Source organism: Heterodontus francisci, chromosome 29 (genome assembly GCF_036365525.1).
Source record: "Heterodontus francisci isolate sHetFra1 chromosome 29, sHetFra1.hap1, whole genome shotgun sequence".
NCBI classification, from domain to species: Eukaryota; Metazoa; Chordata; class Chondrichthyes; order Heterodontiformes; family Heterodontidae; genus Heterodontus; species Heterodontus francisci.
The window spans coordinates 42,460,184-42,482,456 of NC_090399.1; the positions used below are offsets into that span (position 1 = coordinate 42,460,184).

At 49.9% G+C, this 22,273-nt stretch overlaps 1 protein-coding gene across 1 annotated transcript in view; it reads right to left on the reverse strand.

Moving 5' to 3' along the window:
* LOC137346250 (class I histocompatibility antigen, F10 alpha chain-like) overlaps positions 1–22,273 on the reverse strand; it is a 94,349-nt gene that overhangs the window by 33,407 nt on the left and 38,669 nt on the right. The window contains exon 2 of the mRNA XM_068009698.1: positions 378–638. Coding sequence (XP_067865799.1) covers positions 378–638 — 261 coding nt within the window. The remainder of the gene's footprint in view (positions 1–377; positions 639–22,273) is intronic.

Below are 22,273 nucleotides of genomic sequence, written 5' to 3' on the forward strand. Positions count from 1 at the left end.
CCCCACTGGTTCTGTGTATTTAAAGGAACAGTTCTTCACTCCTGGACACTGCTCTGTTTATTTAAACGAACACTCCCCCACCCCCGGACCCTGTGCTGTGTCTTTAGAGGAACACTCCCTCACTCCGAGACATTGCTCTGTGTATTTAAAGAAACACTCCCCCACCCCCGGACCCTGTGCTGTGTGTTAAAGGACACCCAGAAATTGATCTGTGTATTTAATGAAACGACTATCCCATTGGGCACTACCCTGTGGAACTACTTTTCTCGGGTGCATTGCCTCCCTGATCCTGCTCCACTTCCAGCTTCGCCCCATTCCATCCCGGATCCGTCAACTCACAGAAAGAGGCCGAGCGAAGTAGGAGGTTGAGGACTCACCCGCTGACTGGTTGGCTCGGGACATGAGGATCGGAATACGGGCCTTGAACTTCATCTCTCGCTCCTGTGCCAGGAACTTCTTCCGTGCCCAAGCCTCAGGCCCTTCACTCTCCACCATCCACTGCTCCCGAGGAATCAACTCCTTCCGATCGCTGTCGTACATAACAAACTGGACATCGTCAACATAACCGACACCCACAAACTCCGGGAAACCAGGATTTGGAGTCATGGACGTGAAGAAATACCGGAGAGAGTGAGAGCCTGAAAAACAGAGAAAAAGACATCAGGACATGAACCCCAAACCACCAACCCCACACAGAGAGAGAAATCGGGACATGAACCTCAAACCACCAACCCCACACAGAGAGAGCATTCAGGACATGAACCCCAAAACACCAACCCCACACAGAGAGAGAAATCGGGACATGAACCTCAAACCACCAACCCCACAGAGACACATCAGGACATGAACCCCAAAACACAAACCCCTCACAGAGAAACATCAGGACATGAACCCCAAAACACCAACCCCACATATCGAGACACATCAGGACATGAACCCCAAAAACCAACCCCTCACAGAGAAACATCAGGACATGAACCCCAAAATACCAACCCCACACAGAGAGAGACATCAGGACATGAACCCCAAAACACCAACCCCACACAGAGAAACATCAGGACATGAACCCCAAAACACCAACCCCTCACAGAGAAACATCAGGACATCAACCCCAAACAGACAGACATCAGGACATGAACCCACAAACACCAACCCCACACAGAGACATCAGGACATGAACCCCAAAACACCAACCCCACACAGACAGACATCAGGACATGAACCCCAAAACACCAACCCCACACAGACAGACATCAGGACATGAACCCCAAAACACCAACCCCAATCAGAGAGACGTCAGGACATGAACCCAGAAACACCAACCCCACACAGAGAGAGACATCAGGACATGAACCCCAAAACACCAACCCCAATCAGAGAGACGTCAGGACATGAACCCAGAAACACCAACCCCACTCAGAGAGACACATCAGGACATGAACCCCAAAACACAAACCCCACACAGACAGACATCAGGACATGAACCCCAAAACATCAACCCCACACAGAGACATCAGGACATGAACCCCAAAACACAAACCCCACACAGAGACACATCAGGACATGAACCCCAAAACACCAACCCCACACATCGAGACACATCAGGACATGAACCCCAAAACACCAACCCCACATATCGAGACACATCAAGACATGAACCCCAAAACACCAACCCCACACATCGAGACACATCAGGACATGAATCCCAAAACACCAACCCCACACATCGAGACACATCAGGACATGAACCCCAAAACACCAACCCCTCACAGAGAAACATCAGGACATGAACCCCAAAACACCAACCCCACACATCGAGACACATCAGGACATGAACCCCAAAACACAAACCCCACACATCGAGACACATGAGGACATGAACCCCAAAACACCAACCCCACACAGAGACACATCAGGACATGAACCCCAAAACACCAACCCCACACAGAGACACATCAGGACATGAACCCCAAAACACCAACCCCACAAAAAGACATCAGGACATAAACCCCAAAACACCAACCCCACACAGAGAGACATCAGGACATAAACCCCAAAACACCAACCCCACAAAAAGACATCAGGACATAAACCCCAAAACACCAACCCCACACAGAGAGACATCAGGACATAAACCCCAAAACACCAACCCCACACAGAGAGACATCAGGACATGAACCCAAAAACACCAGCCCCACACAGAGAGAGACATCAGAACATGAACCCCAAAGCACCAACCCCTCACAGAGAAACATCAGGACATGAACCCCAAAATACCAACCCCACACAGAGAGAGACATCAGGACATGAACCCCAAAACACCAACCCCACGCAGAGAGTCATCAGGACATGAACCCCAAAACACCAACCCCACACAGAGAGACATCAGGACATGAACCCCAAAACACCAACCCCACACAGAGAGACATCAGGACATGAACCCCAAAACACCAACCCCACACAGAGAGACATCAGGACATGAACCCCAAAACACCAAACCCACACAGAGAGACATCAGGACATGAACCCCAAAACACGAACCCCACACAGACAGACGTCAGGACATGAACCCAGAAACACCAACCCCACAGAGACACATCAGGACATGAACCTCAAACCACCAACCCCACACAGAGAGAGACATCAGGACATGAACCCCAAAACACCAACCCCACACAGAGAGAGACATCAGGAGATGAACACCAAAACACCAACCCCAATCAGAGAGACGTCAGGACATGAACCCAGAAACACCAACCCCACTCAGAGAGACACATCAGGACATGAACCCCAAAACACAAACCCCACACAGACAGACATCAGGACATGAACCCCAAAACATCAACCCCACACAGAGACATCAGGACATGAACCCCAAAACACAAACCCCACACAGAGACACATCAGGACATGAACCCCAAAACACCAACCCCACACATCGAGACACATCAGGACATGAACCCCAAAACACCAACCCCACATATCGAGACACATCAAGACATGAACCCCAAAACACCAACCCCACACATCGAGACACATCAGGACATGAACCCCAAAACACCAACCCCACACATCGAGACACATCAGGACATGAACCCCAAAACACCAACCCCTCACAGAGAAACATCAGGACAAGAACCCCAAAACACCAACCCCACACATCGAGACACATGAGGACATGAACCCCAAAACACCAACCCCACACAGAGAGACACATCAAGACATGAACCCCAAAACACCAACCCCACACAACGAGACACATCAGGACATGAACCCCAAAACACAAACCCCACACAGAGACACATGAGGACATGAACCCCAAAACACCAACCCCACACAGAGAGACATCAGGACATGAACCCCAAAACACCAACCCCACACAGAGAGACACATCAAGACATGAACCCCAAAACACCAACCCCACACAGAGACACATCAAGACATGAACCCCAAAACACCAACCCCACACATCGAGACACATCAAGACATGAACCCCAAAACACCAACCCCACACATCGAGACACATCAAGACATGAACCCCAAAACACCAACCCCACACATCGAGACACATCAAGACATGAACCCCAAAACACCAACCCCACACAGAGAGACATCAGGACATGAACCCCAAAACACCAACCCCACACATCAAGACACATCAAGACATGAACCCCAAAACACCAACCCCACACAGAGAGACACATCAGGACATGATCCCCAAAACACCAACCCCACACATTGAGACACATCAGGACATGAACCCCAAAACACCAACCCCACACAGAGAGACATCAGGACATGAACCCCAAAACACCAACCCCACACATCGAGACACATCAAGACATGAACCCCAAAACACCAACCCCACACAGAGAGACACATCAAGACATGAACCCCAAAACACCAACCCCACACATCGAGACACATGAGGACATGAACCCCAAAACACCAACCCCACACAGAGACACATCAGGACATGAACCCCAAAACACCAACCCCACACAGAGAGACATCAGGATATGAACCCAAAACACCAACCCCACACAGAGACACATCAGGACATGAACCCCAAAACACCAACCCCACAAAAAGACATCAGGACATAAACCCCAAAACACCAACCCCACACAGAGAGACATCAGGACATGAACCCCAAAACACCAACCCCACACAGAGAGACATCAGGACATGAACCCAAAAACACCAGCCCCACACAGAGAGAGACATCAGGACATGAACCCCAAAACACCAACCCCTCACAGAGAAACATCAGGACATGAACCCCAAAACACCAACCCCACACAGAGAAACATCAGGACATGAACCCCAAAACACCAACCCCACACAGAGAAACATCAGGACATGAACCCCAAAACACCAACCCCTCACAGAGAAACATCAGGACATCAACCCCAAACAGACAGACATCAGGACATGAACCCACAAACACCAACCCCACACAGAGACATCAGGACATGAACCCCAAAACACCAACCCCACACAGACAGACATCAGGACATGAACCCCAAAACACCAACCCCACACAGACAGACATCAGGACATGAACCCCAAAACAGCAACCCCAATCAGAGAGACGTCAGGACATGAACCCAGAAACACCAACCCCACACAGAGAGAGACATCAGGACATGAACCCCAAAACACCAACCCCAATCAGAGAGACGTCAGGACATGAACCCAGAAACACCAACCCCACTCAGAGAGACACATCAGGACATGAACCCCAAAACACAAACCCCACACAGACAGACATCAGGACATGAACACCAAAACATCAACCCCACACAGAGACATCAGGACACGAACCCCAAAACACAAACCCCACACAGAGACACATCAGGACATGAACCCCAAAACACCAACCCCACACATCGAGACACATCAGGACATGAACCCCAAAACACCAACCCCACATATCGAGACACATCAAGACATGAACCCCAAAACAGCAACCCCACACATCGAGACACATCAGGACATGAACCCCAAAACACCAACCCCACACATCGAGACACATCAGGACATGAACCCCAAAACACCAACCCCTCACAGAGAAACATCAGGACATGAACCCCAAAACACCAACCCCACACATCGAGACACATCAGGACATGAACCCCAAAACACAAACCCCACACATCGAGACACATGAGGACATGAACCCCAAAACACCAACCCCACACAGAGACACATCAGGACATGAACCCCAAAACACCAACCCCACACAGAAACACATCAGGACATGAACCCCAAAACACCAACCCCACAAAAAGACATCAGGACATAAACCCCAAAACACCAACCCCACACAGAGAGACATCAGGACATGAACCCCAAAACACCAACCCCACACAGAGAGACATCAGGACATGAACCCAAAAACACCAGCCCCACACAGAGAGAGACATCAGGACATGAACCCCAAAACACCAACCCCTCACAGAGAAACATCAGGACATGAACCCCAAAATACCAACCCCACACAGAGAGAGACATCAGGACATGAACCCCAAAACACCAACCCCACGCAGAGAGTCATCAGGACATGAACCCCAAAACACCAACCCCACACAGAGAGACATCAGGACATGAACCCCAAAACACCAACCCCACACAGAGAGACATCAGGACATGAACCCCAAAACACCAACCCCACACAGAGAGACATCAGGACATGAACCCCAAAACACCAAACTCACACAGAGAGACATCAGGACATGAACCCCAAAACACGAACCCCACACAGACAGACGTCAGGACATGAACCCAGAAACACCAACCCCACAGAGACACATCAGGACATGAACCTCAAACCACCAACCCCACACAGAGAGAGACATCAGGACATGAACCCCAAAACACCAACCCCACACAGAGAGAGACATCAGGACATGAACACCAAAACACCAACCCCAATCAGAGAGACGTCAGGACATGAACCCAGAAACACCAACCCCACTCAGAGAGACACATCAGGACATGAACCCCAAAACACAAACCCCACACAGACAGACATCAGGACATGAACCCCAAAACATCAACCCCACACAGAGACATCAGGACATGAACCCCAAAACACAAACCCCACACAGAGACACATCAGGACATGAACCCCAAAACACCAACCCCACACATCGAGACACATCAGGACATGAACCCCAAAAGACCAACCCCACATATCGAGACACATCAAGACATGAACCCCAAAACACCAACCCCACACATCGAGACACATCAGGACATGAACCCCAAAACACCAACCCCACACATCGAGACACATCAGGACATGAACCCCAAAACACCAACCCCTCACAGAGAAACATCAGGACAAGAACCCCAAAACACCAACCCCACACATCGAGACACATGAGGACATGAACCCCAAAACACCAACCCCACACAGAGAGACACATCAAGACATGAACCCCAAAACACAAACCCCACACATCGAGACACATGAGGACATGAACCCCAAAACACCAACCCCACACATCGAGACACATCAGGACATGAACCCCAAAACACAAACCCCACACAGAGACACATGAGGACATGAACCCCAAAACACCAACCCCACACAGAGAGACATCAGGACATGAACCCCAAAACACCAACCCCACACATCGAGACACATCAAGCCATGAACCCCAAAACACCAACCCCACACAGAGAGACATCAGGACATGAACCCCAAAACACCAACCCCACACATCGAGACACATCAAGACATGAACCCCAAAACACCAACCCCACACAGAGAGACACATCAGGACATGATCCCCAAAACACCAACCCCACACATTGAGACACATCAGGACATGAACCCCAAAACACCAACCCCACACAGAGAGACATCAGGACATGAACCCCAAAACACCAACCCCACACATCGAGACACATCAAGACATGAACCCCAAAACACCAACCCCACACAGAGAGACACATCAAGACATGAACCCCAAAACACCAACCCCACACATCGAGACACATGAGGACATGAACCCCAAAACACCAACCCCACACAGAGACACATCAGGACATGAACCCCAAAACACCAACACCACACAGAGAGACATCAGGATATGAACCCAAAACACCAACCCCACACAGAGACACATCAGGACATGAACCCCAAATCACCAACCCCACAAAAAGACATCAGGACATAAACCCCAAAACACCAACCGCACACAGAAAGACATCAGGACATGAACCCCAAAACAACAACCCCACACAGAGAGACATCAGGACATGAACCCAAAAACACCAGCCCCACACAGAGAGAGACATCAGGACATGAACCCCAAAGCACCAACCCCTCACAGAGAAACATCAGGACATGAACCCCAAAATACCAACCCCACACAGAGAGAAACATCAGGACATGAACCCCAAAACACCAACCCCACACATCGAGACACATGAGGACATGAACCCCAAAACACCAACCCCACACAGAGACACATCAGGACATGAACCCCAAAACACCAACCCCACACAGAGAGACATCAGGATATGAACCCAAAACACCAACCCCACACAGAGACACATCAGGACATGAACCCCAAAACACCAACCGCACAAAAAGACATCAGGACATAAACCCCAAAACACCAACCCCACACAGAGAGACATCAGGACATGAACCCCAAAACACCAACCCCACACAGAGAGACATCAGGACATGAACCCAAAAACACCAGCCCCACACAGAGAGAGACATCAGGACATGAACCCCAAAGCACCAACCCCTCACAGAGAAACATCAGGACATGAATCCAAAATACCAACCCCACACAAAGAGAGACATCAGGACATGAACCCCAAAACACCAACCCCACGCAGAGAGTCATCAGGACATGAACCCCAAAACACCAACCCCACACAGAGAGACATCAGGACATGAACCCCAAAACACCAACCCCACACAGAGAGACATCAGGACATGAACCCCAAAACACCAACCCCACACAGAGAGACACATGAGGACATGAACCCCAAAACACCAACCCCACACATCGAGACACATCAGGACATGAACCCCAAAACACCAACCCCACACAGAGACACATGAGGACATGAACCCCAAAACACCAACCCCACACATCGAGAGACATCAGGACATGAACCCCAAAACACCAACCCCACACAGAGAGACACATCAAGACATGAACCCCAAAACACCAACCCCACACATTGAGACACATCAGGACATGAACCCCAAAACACCAACCCCACACAGAGAGACATCAGGACATGAACCCCAAAACACCAACCCCACACATCGAGACACATCAAGACATGAACCCCAAAACACCAACCCCACACAGAGAGACACATCAAGACATGAACCCCAAAACACCAACCCCACACATCGAGACACATGAGGACATGAACCCCAAAACACCAACCCCACACAGAGACACATCAGGACATGAACCCCAAAACACCAACCCCACACAGAGAGACATCAGGATATGAACCCAAAACAACAACCCCACACAGAGACACATCAGGACATGAACCCCAAAACACCAACCCCACAAAAAGACATCAGGACATAAACCCCAAAACACCAACCCCACACAGAGAGACATCAGGACATGAACCCCAAAACACCAACCCCACACAGAGAGACATCAGGACATGAACCCAAAAACACCAGCCCCACACAGAGAGAGACATCAGGACATGAACCCCAAAGCACCAACCCCTCACAGAGAAACATCAGGACATGAACCCCAAAATACCAACCCCACACAGAGAGAGACATCAGGACATGAACCCCAAAACACCAACCCCACACATCGAGACACATGAGGACATGAACGCCAAAACACCAACCCCACACAGAGACACATCAGGACATGAACCCCAAAACACCAACCCCACAAAAAGACATCAGGACATAAACCCCAAAACACCAACCCCACACAGAGAGACATCAGGACATGAACCCCAAAACACCAACCCCACACAGAGAGACATCAGGACATGAACCCAAAAACACCAGCCCCACACAGAGAGAGACATCAGAACATGAACCCCAAAGCACCAACCCCTCACAGAGAAACATCAGGACATGAATCCAAAATACCAACCCCACACAGAGAGAGACATCAGGACATGAACCCCAAAACACCAACCCCACGCAGAGAGTCATCAGGACATGAACCCCAAAACACCAACCCCACACAGAGAGACATCAGGACATGAACCCCAAAACACCAACCCCACACAGAGAGACATCAGGACATGAACCCCAAAACACCAACCCCACACAGAGAGACATCAGGACATGAACCCCAAAACACCAACCCCACACAGAGACACATCAGGACATGAACCCCAAAACACGAACACCACACAGACAGACATCAGGACATGAACCCCAAAACACCAACCCCAATCAGAGAGACGTCAGGACATGAACCCAGAAACACCAACCCCACAGAGACACATCAGGACATGAACCTCAAACCACCAACCCCACACAGAGAGAGACATCAGGACATGAACCCCAAAACACCAACCCCACACAGAGAGAGACATCAGGACATGAACACCAAAACACCAACCCCAATCAGAGAGACGTCAGGACATGAACCCAGAAACACCAACCCCACTCAGAGAGACACATCAGGACATGAACCCCAAAACACAAACCCCACACAGACAGACATCAGGACATGAACCCCAAAACATCAACCCCACACAGAGACATCAGGACATGAACCCCAAAACACAAACCCCACACAGAGACACATCAGGACATGAACCCCAAAACACCAACCCCACACATCGAGACACATCAGGACATGAACCCCAAAACACCAACCCCACATATCGAGACACATCAAGACATGAACCCCAAAACACCAACCCCACACATCGAGACACATCAGGACATGAACCCCAAAACACCAACCCCACACATCGAGACACATCAGGACATGAACCCCAAAACACCAACCCCTCACAGAGAAACATCAGGACATGAACCCCAAAACACCAACCCCACACATCGAGACACATCAGGACATGAACCCCAAAACACCAACCCCACACATCGAGACACATGAGGACATGAACCCCAAAACACCAACCCCACACAGAGAGACACATCAAGACATGAACCCCAAAACACAAACCCCACACATCGAGACACATGAGGACATGAACCCCAAAACACCAACCCCACACATCGAGACACATCAGGACATGAACCCCAAAACACAAACCCCACACAGAGACACATGAGGACATGAACCCCAAAACACCAACCCCACACAGAGAGACATCAGTACATGAACCCCAAAACACCAACCCCACACAGAGAGACACATCAAGACATGAACCCCAAAACACCAACCCCACACAGAGACACATCAAGACATGAACCCCAAAACACCAACCCCACACATCGAGACACATCAAGACATGAACCCCAAAACACCAACCCCACACATCGAGACACATCAAGACATGAACCCCAAAACACCAACCCCACACATCGAGACACATCAAGACATGAACCCCAAAACACCAACCCCACACAGAGAGACATCAGGACATGAACCCCAAAACACCAACCCCACACAGAGAGACACATCAGGACATGATCCCCAAAACACCAACCCCACACATTGAGACACATCAGGACATGAACCCCAAAACACCAACCCCATACAGAGAGACATCAGGACATGAACCCCAAAACACCAACCCCACACATCGAGACACATCAAGACATGAACCCCAAAACACCAACCCCACACAGAGAGACACATCAAGACATGAACCCCAAAACACCAACCCCAACACAGAGAGACACATCAGGACATGAACCCCAAAACACCAACCCCACACAGAGAGACACATCCGGACATGAACCCCAAAACACCAACCCCACACAGAGAGACATCAGGACATGAACCCCAAAACACCAACCCCACACAGAGACACATCAGGACATGAACCGCAAAACACCAACCCCACACATTGAGACACATCAGGACATGAACCCCAAAACACCAACCCCACATAGAGAAACATCAGGACATGAACCCCAAAACACCAACCCCACACATCGAGACACATCAAGACATGAACCCCAAAACACCAACCCCACACAGAGAGACACATCAGGACATGATCCCCAAAACACCAACCCCACACATTGAGACACATCAGGACATGAACCCCAAAACACCAACCCCACACAGAGAGACATCAGGACATGAACCCCAAAACACCAACCCCACACATCGAGACACATCAAGACATGAACCCCAAAACACCAACCCCACACAGAGAGACACATCAAGACATGAACCCCAAAACACCAACCCCACACATCGAGACACATGAGGACATGAACCCCAAAACACCAACCCCACACAGAGACACATCAGGACATAAACCCCAAAACACCAACCCCACACAGAGAGACATCAGGATATGAACCCAAAACACCAACCCCACACAGAGACACATCAGGACATGAACCCCAAAACACCAACCCCACAAAAAGACATCAGGACATAAACCCCAAAACACCAACCCCACACAGAGAGACATCAGGACATGAACCCCAAAACACCAACCCCACACAGAGAGACATCAGGACATGAACCCAAAAACACCAGCCCCACACAGAGAGAGACATCAGGACATGAACCCCAAAGCACCAACCCCTCACAGAGAAACATCAGGACATGAACCCCAAAATACCAACCCCACACAGAGAGAAACATCAGGACATGAACCCCAAAACACCAACCCCACACATCGAGACACATGAGGACATGAACCCCAAAACACCAACCCCACACAGACACACATCAGGACATGAACCCCAAAACACCAACCCCACACAGAGAGACATCAGGATATGAACCCAAAACACCAACCCCACACAGAGACACATCAGGACATGAACCCCAAAACACCAACCCCACTAAAAGACATCAGGACATAAACCCCAAAACACCAACCCCACACAGAGAGACATCAGGACATGAACCCCAAAACACCAACCCCACACAGAGAGACATCAGGACATGAACCCAAAAACACCAGCCCCACCCAGAGAGAGACATCAGGACATGAACCCCAAAGCACCAACCCCTCACAGAGAAACATCAGGACATGAATCCAAAATACCAACCCCACACAGAGAGAGACATCAGGACATGAACCCCAAAACACCAACCCCACGCAGAGAGTCATCAGGACATGAACCCCAAAACACCAAACCCACACAGAGAGACATCAGGACATGAACCCCAAAACACCAACCCCACACAGAGAGACATCAGGACATGAACCCCAAAACACCAACCCCACACAGAGAGACACATGAGGACATGAACCCCAAAACACCAACCCCACACATCGAGACACATCAGGACATGAACCCCAAAACACAAACCCCACACAGAGACACATGAGGACATGAACCCCAAAACACCAACCCCACACATCGAGAGACATCAGGACATGAACCCCAAAACACCAACCCCACACAGAGAGACACATCAAGACATGAACCCCAAAACACCAACCCCACACATCGAGACACATCAAGACATGAACCCCAAAACACCAACCCCACACAGAGAGACATCAGGACATGAACCCCAAAACACCAACCCCACACATCGAGACACATCAAGACATGAACCCCAAAACACCAACCCCACACAGAGAGACACATCAGGACATGATCCCCAAAACACCAACCCCACACATTGAGACACATCAGGACATGAACCCCAAAACACCAACCCCACACAGAGAGACATCAGGACATGAACCCCAAAACACCAACCCCACACATCGAGACACATCAAGACATGAACCCCAAAACACCAACCCCACACAGAGAGACACATCAAGACATGAACCCCAAAACACCAACCCCACACATCGAGACACATGAGGACATGAACCCCAAAACACCAACCCCACACAGAGACACATCAGGACATGAACCCCAAAACACCAACCCCACACAGAGAGACATCAGGATATGAACCCAAAACAACAACCCCACACAGAGACACATCAGGACATGAACCCCAAAACACCAACCCCACAAAAAGACATCAGGACATAAACCCCAAAACACCAACCCCACACAGAGAGACATCAGGACATGAACCCCAAAACACCAACCCCACACAGAGAGACATCAGGACATGAACCCAAAAACACCAGCCCCACACAGAGAGAGACATCAGGACATGAACCCCAAAGCACCAACCCCTCACAGAGAAACATCAGGACATGAACCCCAAAATACCAACCCCACACAGAGAGAGACATCAGGACATGAACCCCAAAACACCAACCCCACACATCGAGACACATGAGGACATGAACGCCAAAACACCAACCCCACACAGAGACACATCAGGACATGAACCCCAAAACACCAACCCCACACAGACAGACATCAGGATATGAACCCAAAACACCAACCCCACACAGAGACACATCAGGACATGAACCCCAAAACACCAACCCCACAAAAAGACATCAGGACATAAACCCCAAAACACCAACCTCACACAGAGAGACATCAGGACATGAACCCCAAAACACCAACCCCACACAGAGAGACATCAGGACATGAACCCAAAAACACCAGCCCCACACAGAGAGAGACATCAGGACATGAACCCCAAAGCACCAACCCCTCACAGAGAAACATCAGGACATGAATCCAAAATACCAACCCCACACAGAGAGAGACATCAGGACATGAACCCCAAAACACCAACCCCACGCAGAGAGTCATCAGGACATGAACCCCAAAACACCAACCCCACACAGGGAGACATCAGGACATGAACCCCAAAACACCAACCCCACACAGAGAGACATCAGGACATGAACCCCAAAACACCAACCCCACACAGAGAGACATCAGGACATGAACCCCAAAACACCAACCCCACACAGAGAGACATCAGGACATGAACCCCAAAACACGAACCCCACACAGACAGACATCAGGACATGAACCCCAAAACACCAACCCCAATCAGAGAGACGTCAGGACATGAACCCAGAAACACCAACCCCACAGAGACACATCAGGACATGAACCTCAAACCACCAACCCCACACAGAGAGAGACATCAGGACATGAACCCCAAAACACCAACCCCACAGAGAGAGAGACATCAGGACATGAACCCCAAAACACCAACCCCAATCAGAGAGACGTCAGGGCATGAACCCAGAAACACCAACCCCACTCAGAGAGACACATCAGGACATGAACCCCAAAACACAAACCCCACACAGACAGACATCAGGACATGAACCCCAAAACATCAACCCCACACAGAGACATCAGGACATGAACCCCAAAACACAAACCCAACACAGAGACACATCAGGACATGAACCCCAAAACACCAACCCCACATATCGAGACACATCAAGACATGAACCCCAAAACACCAACCCCACACATCGAGACACATCAGGACATGAACCCCAAAACACCAACCCCACATATCGAGACACATCAAGACATGAACCCCAAAACACCAACCCCACACATCGAGACACATCAGGACATGAACCCCAAAACACCAACCCCACACATCAAGACACATCAGGACATGAACCCCAAAACACCAACCCCTCACAGAGAAACATCAGGACATGAACCCCAAAACACCAACCCCACACATCGAGACACATCAGGACATGAACCCCAAAACACCAACCCCACACATCGAGACACATGAGGACATGAACCCCAAAACACCAACCCCACACAGAGAGACACATCAAGACATGAACCCCAAAACACAAACCCCACACATCGAGACACATGAGGACATGAACCCCAAAACACCAACCCCACACATCGAGACACATCAGGACATGAACCCCAAAACACAAACCCCACACAGAGACACATGAGGACATGAACCCCAAAACACCAACCCCACACAGAGAGACATCAGGACATGAACCCCAAAACACCAACCCCACACAGAGAGACACATCAAGACATGAACCCCAAAACACCAACCCCACACAGAGACACATCAAGACATGAACCCCAAAACACCAACCCCACACATCGAGACACATCAAGACATGAACCCCAAAACACCAACCCCACACATCGAGACACATCAAGACATGAACCCCAAAACACCAACCCCACACATCGAGACACATCAAGACATGAACCCCAAAACACCAACCCCACACAGAGAGACATCAGGACATGAACCCCAAAACACCAACCCCACACATCGAGACACATCAAGACATGAACCCCAAAACACCAACCCCACACAGAGAGACACATCAGGACATGATCCCCAAAACACCAACCCCACACATTGAGACACATCAGGACATGAACCCCAAAACACCAACCCCACACAGAGAGACATCAGGACATGAACCCCAAAACACCAACCCCACACATCGAGACACATCAAGACATGAACCCCAAAACACCAACCCCACACAGAGAGACACATCAAGACATGAACCCCAAAACACCAACCCCACACAGAGAGACACATCAGGACATGAACCCCAAAACACCAACCCCACACAGAGAGACACATCCGGACATGAACCCCAAAACACCAACCCCACACAGAGAGACATCAGGACATGAACCCCAAAACACCAACCCCACACAGAGACACATCAGGACATGAACCGCAAAACACCAACCCCACACATTGAGACACATCAGGACATGAACCCCAAAACACCAACCCCACATAGAGAAACATCAGGACATGAACCCCAAAACACCAACCCCACACATCGAGACACATCAGGACATGATCCCCAAAACACCAACCCCACAGAGAGAAAGACATCAGGACATGAACCCCAAAACGCCAACCCCACACAGAGACACACATCAGGATATGAACCCCAAAACACCAACACAAGAGAGACATCAGGACATGAACCCCAAAACACCAACCCCACACAGAGAAACATCAGGACATGAACCCCAAAACACCAACCCCACAAAAAGACATCAGGACATAAACCCCAAAACACCAACCCCACACAGAGAGACATCAGGACATGAACCCCAAAACACCAACCCCACACAGAGAGACATCAGGACATGAACCCCAAAACACCAACCCCACACAGAGAGACATCAGGACATGAACCCCAAAACACCAACCCCACACAGAGAGACATCAGGACATGAACCCCAAAACACCAACCCCACACATCGAGACACATCAAGACATGAACCCCAAAACACCAACCCCACACATCGAGACACATCAAGACATGAACCCCAAAACACCAACCCCACACATCGAGACACATCAAGACATGAACCCCAAAACACCAACCCCACACATCGAGACACATCAAGACATGAACCCCAAAACACCAACACCACACATCGAGACACATCAAGACATGAACCCCAAAACACCAACCCCACACATCGAGACACATCAAGACATGAACCCCAAAACACCAACACCACACATCGAGACACATCAAGACATGAACCCCAAAACGCCAACCCCACACATCGAGACACATCAAGACATGAACCCCAAAACACTAACCCCACACAGAGAGAGACATCAAGACATGAACCCCAAAACACTAACCCCACACAGAGAGAGACATCAGGACATGAACCCCAAAACACCAACCCCACACAGAGAAACATCAGGACATGAACCCCAAAACACCAAGCCCACACAGAGAGACATCAGGACATGAACCCCAAAACACCAAGCCCACACAGAGAGACATCAGGACATGAACACCAAAACACCAGCCCCACACAGAGAGAGACATCAGGACATGAACCCCAAAACACCAACCCCACAGAGAGAGAGACATCAGGACATGAACCCCAAAACACCAACCCCACATAGAGAAACATCAGGACATGAACCCCAAAACACCAACCCCACACAGAGACACATCAGGACATGAACCCCAAAACACCAACCCCACAGAGAGAAAGACATCAGGACATGAACCCCAAAACGCCAACCCCACACAGAGACACACATCAGGATAAGAACCCCAAAACACCAACACAAGAGAGACATCAGGACATGAACCCCAAAACACCAACCCCACACAGAGAGACATCAGGACATGAACCCCAAAACACCAACACAAGAGAGACATCAGGACATGAACCCCAAAACACCAACCCCACACAGAGAGACATCAGGATATGAACCCAAAACACCAACACCACACAGAGACACATCAGGACATGAACCCCAAAACACCAACCCCACAAAAAGACATCAGGACATAAACCCCAAAACACCAACCCCACACAGAGAGACATCAGGACATGAACCCAAAAACACCAGCCCCACACAGAGAGAGACATCAGGACATGAACCCCAAAGCACCAACCCGTCACAGAGAAACATCAGGACATGAACCCCAAAATACCAACCCCACACAGAGAGAGACATCAGGAAATGAACCCCAAAACACCAACCCCACGCAGAGAGTCATCAGGACATGAACCCCAAAACACCAACCCCACACAGAGAGACATCAGGACATGAACCCCAAAACACCAACCCCACACAGAGAGACATCAGGACATGAACCCAAAAACACCAGCCCCACACAGAGAGAGACATCAGGACATGAACCCCAAAGCACCAACCCTTCACAGAGAAACATCAGGACATGAACCCCAAAATACCAACCCCACACAGAGAGAGACATCAGGAAATGAACCCCAAAACACCAAACCCACGCAGAGAGTCATCAGGACATGAACCCCAAAACACCAACCCCACACAGAGAGACATCAGGACATGAACCCCAAAACACCAACCCCACACAGAGAGACATCAGGACATGAACCCCAAAACACCAACCCCACACAGAGAGACATCAGGACATGAACCCCAAAACACCAACCCCACACAGAGAGACATCAGGACATGAACCCCAAAACACCAACCCCACTCAGAGAGACACATCAGGACATGAACCCCAAAACACAAACCCCACACAGACAGACATCAGGACATGAACCCCAAAACATCAACCCCACACAGAGACATCAGGACATGAACCCCAAAACACAAACCCCACACAGAGACACATCAGGACATGAACCCCAAAACACCAACCCCACACATCGAGACACATCAGGACATGAACCCCAAAACACCAACCCCACATATCGAGACACATCAAGACATGAACCCCAAAACACCAACCCCACACATGGAGACACATCAGGACATGAACCCCAAAACACCAACCCCACATATCGAGACACATCAAGACATGAACCCCAAAACACCAACCCCACACATCGAGACACATCAGGACATGAACCCCAAAACACCAACCCCACACATCGAGACACATCAGGACATGAACCCCAAAACACCAACCCCTCACAGAGAAACATCAGGACATGAACCCCAAAACACCAACCCCACACATCGAGACACATCAGGACATGAACCCCAAAACACCAACCCCACACATCGAGACACATGAGGACATGAACCCCAAAACACCAACCCCACACAGAGAGACACATCAAGACATGAACCCCAAAACACAAACCCCACACATCGAGACACATGAGGACATGAACCCCAAAACACCAACCCCACACATCGAGACACATCAGGACATGAACCCCAAAACACAAACCCCACACAGAGACACATGAGGACATGAACCCCAAAACACCAACCCCACACAGAGAGACATCAGGACATGAACCCCAAAACACCAACCCCACACAGAGAGACACATCAAGACATGAACCCCAAAACACCAACCCCACACAGAGACACATCAAGACATGAACCCCAAAACACCAACCCCACACATCGAGACACATCAGGACATGATCCCCAAAACACCAACCCCACACATTGAGACACATCAGGACATGAACCCCAAAACACCAACCCCACACAGAGAGACATCAGGACATGAACCCCAAAACACCAACCCCACACATCGAGACACATCAAGACATGAACCCCAAAACACCAACCCCACACAGAGAGACACATCAGGACATGAACCCCAAAACACCAACCCCACACAGAGAGACACATCCGGACATGAACCCCAAAACACCAACCCCACACAGAGAGACATCAGGACATGAACCCCAAAACACCAACCCCACACAGAGACACATCAGGACATGAACCGCAAAACACCAACCCCACACATTGAGACACATCAGGACATGAACCCCAAAACACCAACCCCACATAGAGAAACATCAGGACATGAACCCCAAAACACCAACCCCACACATCGAGACACATCAGGACATGATCCCCAAAACACCAACCCCACAGAGAGAAAGACATCAGGACATGAACCCCAAAACGCCAACCCCACACAGAGACACACATCAGGATATGAACCCCAAAACACCAACACAAGAGAGACATCAGGACATGAACCCCAAAACACCAACCCCACACAGAGAGACATCAGGACATGAACCCCAAAACACCAACACAAGAGAGACATCAGGACATGAACCCCAAAACACCAACCCCACACAGAGAAACATCAGGACATGAACCCCAAAACACCAACCCCACAAAAAGACATCAGGACATAAACCCCAAAACACCAACCCCACACAGAGAGACATCAGGACATGAACCCCAAAACACCAACCCCACACAGAGAGACATCAGGACATGAACCCCAAAACACCAACCCCACACAGAGAGACATCAGGACATGAACCCCAAAACACCAACCCCACACAGAGAGACATCAGGACATGAACCCCAAAACACCAACCCCACACATCGAGACACATCAAGACATGAACCCCAAAACACCAACCCCACACATCGAGACACATCAAGACATGAACCCCAAAACACCAACCCCACACATCGAGACACATCAAGACATGAACCCCAAAACACCAACCCCACACATCGAGACACATCAAGACATGAACCCCAAAACACCAACACCACACATCGAGACACATCAAGACATGAACCCCAAAACACCAACCCCACACATCGAGACACATCAAGACATGAACCCCAAAACACCAACACCACACATCGAGACACATCAAGACATGAACCCCAAAACGCCAACCCCACACATCGAGACACATCAAGACATGAACCCCAAAACACTAACCCCACACAGAGAGAGACATCAAGACATGAACCCCAAAACACTAACCCCACACAGAGAAACATCAGGACATGAACCCCAAAACACCAAGCCCACACAGAGAGACATCAGGACATGAACCCCAAAACACCAAGCCCACACAGAGAGACATCAGGACATGAACACCAAAACACCAGCCCCACACAGAGAGAGACATCAGGACATGAACCCCAAAACACCAACCCCACAGAGAGAGAGACATCAGGACATGAACCCCAAAACACCAACCCCACATAGAGAAACATCAGGACATGAACCCCAAAACACCAACCCCACACAGAGACACATCAGGACATGAACCCCAAAACACCAACCCCACAGAGAGAAAGACATCAGGACATGAACCCCAAAACGCCAACCCCACACAGAGACACACATCAGGATAAGAACCCCAAAACACCAACACAAGAGAGACATCAGGACATGAACCCCAAAACACCAACCCCACACAGAGAGACATCAGGACATGAACCCCAAAACACCAACACAAGAGAGACATCAGGACATGAACCCCAAAACACCAACCCCACACAGAGAGACATCAGGATATGAACCCAAAACACCAACACCACACAGAGACACATCAGGACATGAACCCCAAAACACCAACCCCACAAAAAGACATCAGGACATAAACCCCAAAACACCAACCCCACACAGAGAGACATCAGGACATGAACCCAAAAACACCAGCCCCACACAGAGAGAGACATCAGGACATGAACCCCAAAGCACCAACCCGTCACAGAGAAACATCAGGACATGAACCCCAAAATACCAACCCCACACAGAGAGAGACATCAGGAAATGAACCCCAAAACACCAACCCCACGCAGAGAGTCATCAGGACATGAACCCCAAAACACCAACCCCACACAGAGAGACATCAGGACATGAACCCCAAAACACCAACCCCACACAGAGAGACATCAGGACATGAACCCAAAAACACCAGCCCCACACAGAGAGAGACATCAGGACATGAACCCCAAAGCACCAACCCTTCACAGAGAAACATCAGGACATGAACCCCAAAATACCAACCCCACACAGAGAGAGACATCAGGAAATGAACCCCAAAACACCAACCCCACGCAGAGAGTCATCAGGACATGAACCCCAAAACACCAACCCCACACAGAGAGACATCAGGACATGAACCCCAAAACACCAACCCCACACAGAGAGACATCAGGACATGAACCCCAAAACACCAACCCCACACAGAGAGACATCAGGACATGAACCCCAAAACACCAACCCCACACAGAGAGACATCAGGACATGAACCCCAAAACACCAACCCCACACAGAGAGACATCAGGACATGAACCCCAAAACACCAACCCCACGCAGAGAGTCATCAGGACATGAACCCCAAAACACCAACCCCACGCAGAGAGTCATCAGGACATGAACCCCAAAGCACCAACCCCTCACAGAGAAACATCAGGACATGGACCCCAAAATACCAACCCCACACAGAGAGAGACATCAGGACATGAACCCCAAAACACCAACACCACGCAGAGAGACATCAGGACATGAACCCCAAAACACCAACCCCACACAGAGAGACATCAGGACATGAACCCCAAAACACCAACCCCACACAAAGAGACATCAGGACATGAACTCCAAAACACCAACCCCACACAGAGAGACATCAGGACATGAACCCCAAAACACCAACCCCACACAGAGAGACATCAGGACATGAACCCCAAAACACAAACCCCACACAGAGAGACATCAGGACATGAACTCCAAAACACCAACCCCACACAGAGAGACATCAGGACATGAACCCCAAAACACCAACCCCACACATCGAGACACATCAAGACATGAACCCCAAAACACCAACCCCACACAGAGAGAGACATCAGGACATGAACCCCAAAACACCAACCCCACACAGAGAAACATCAGGACATGAAACCCAAAACACCAACCCCACTTAGAGCGAGACATCAGGACATGAACCCCAAAACACCAACCCCACACAGAGAGACACATCAGGACATGAACC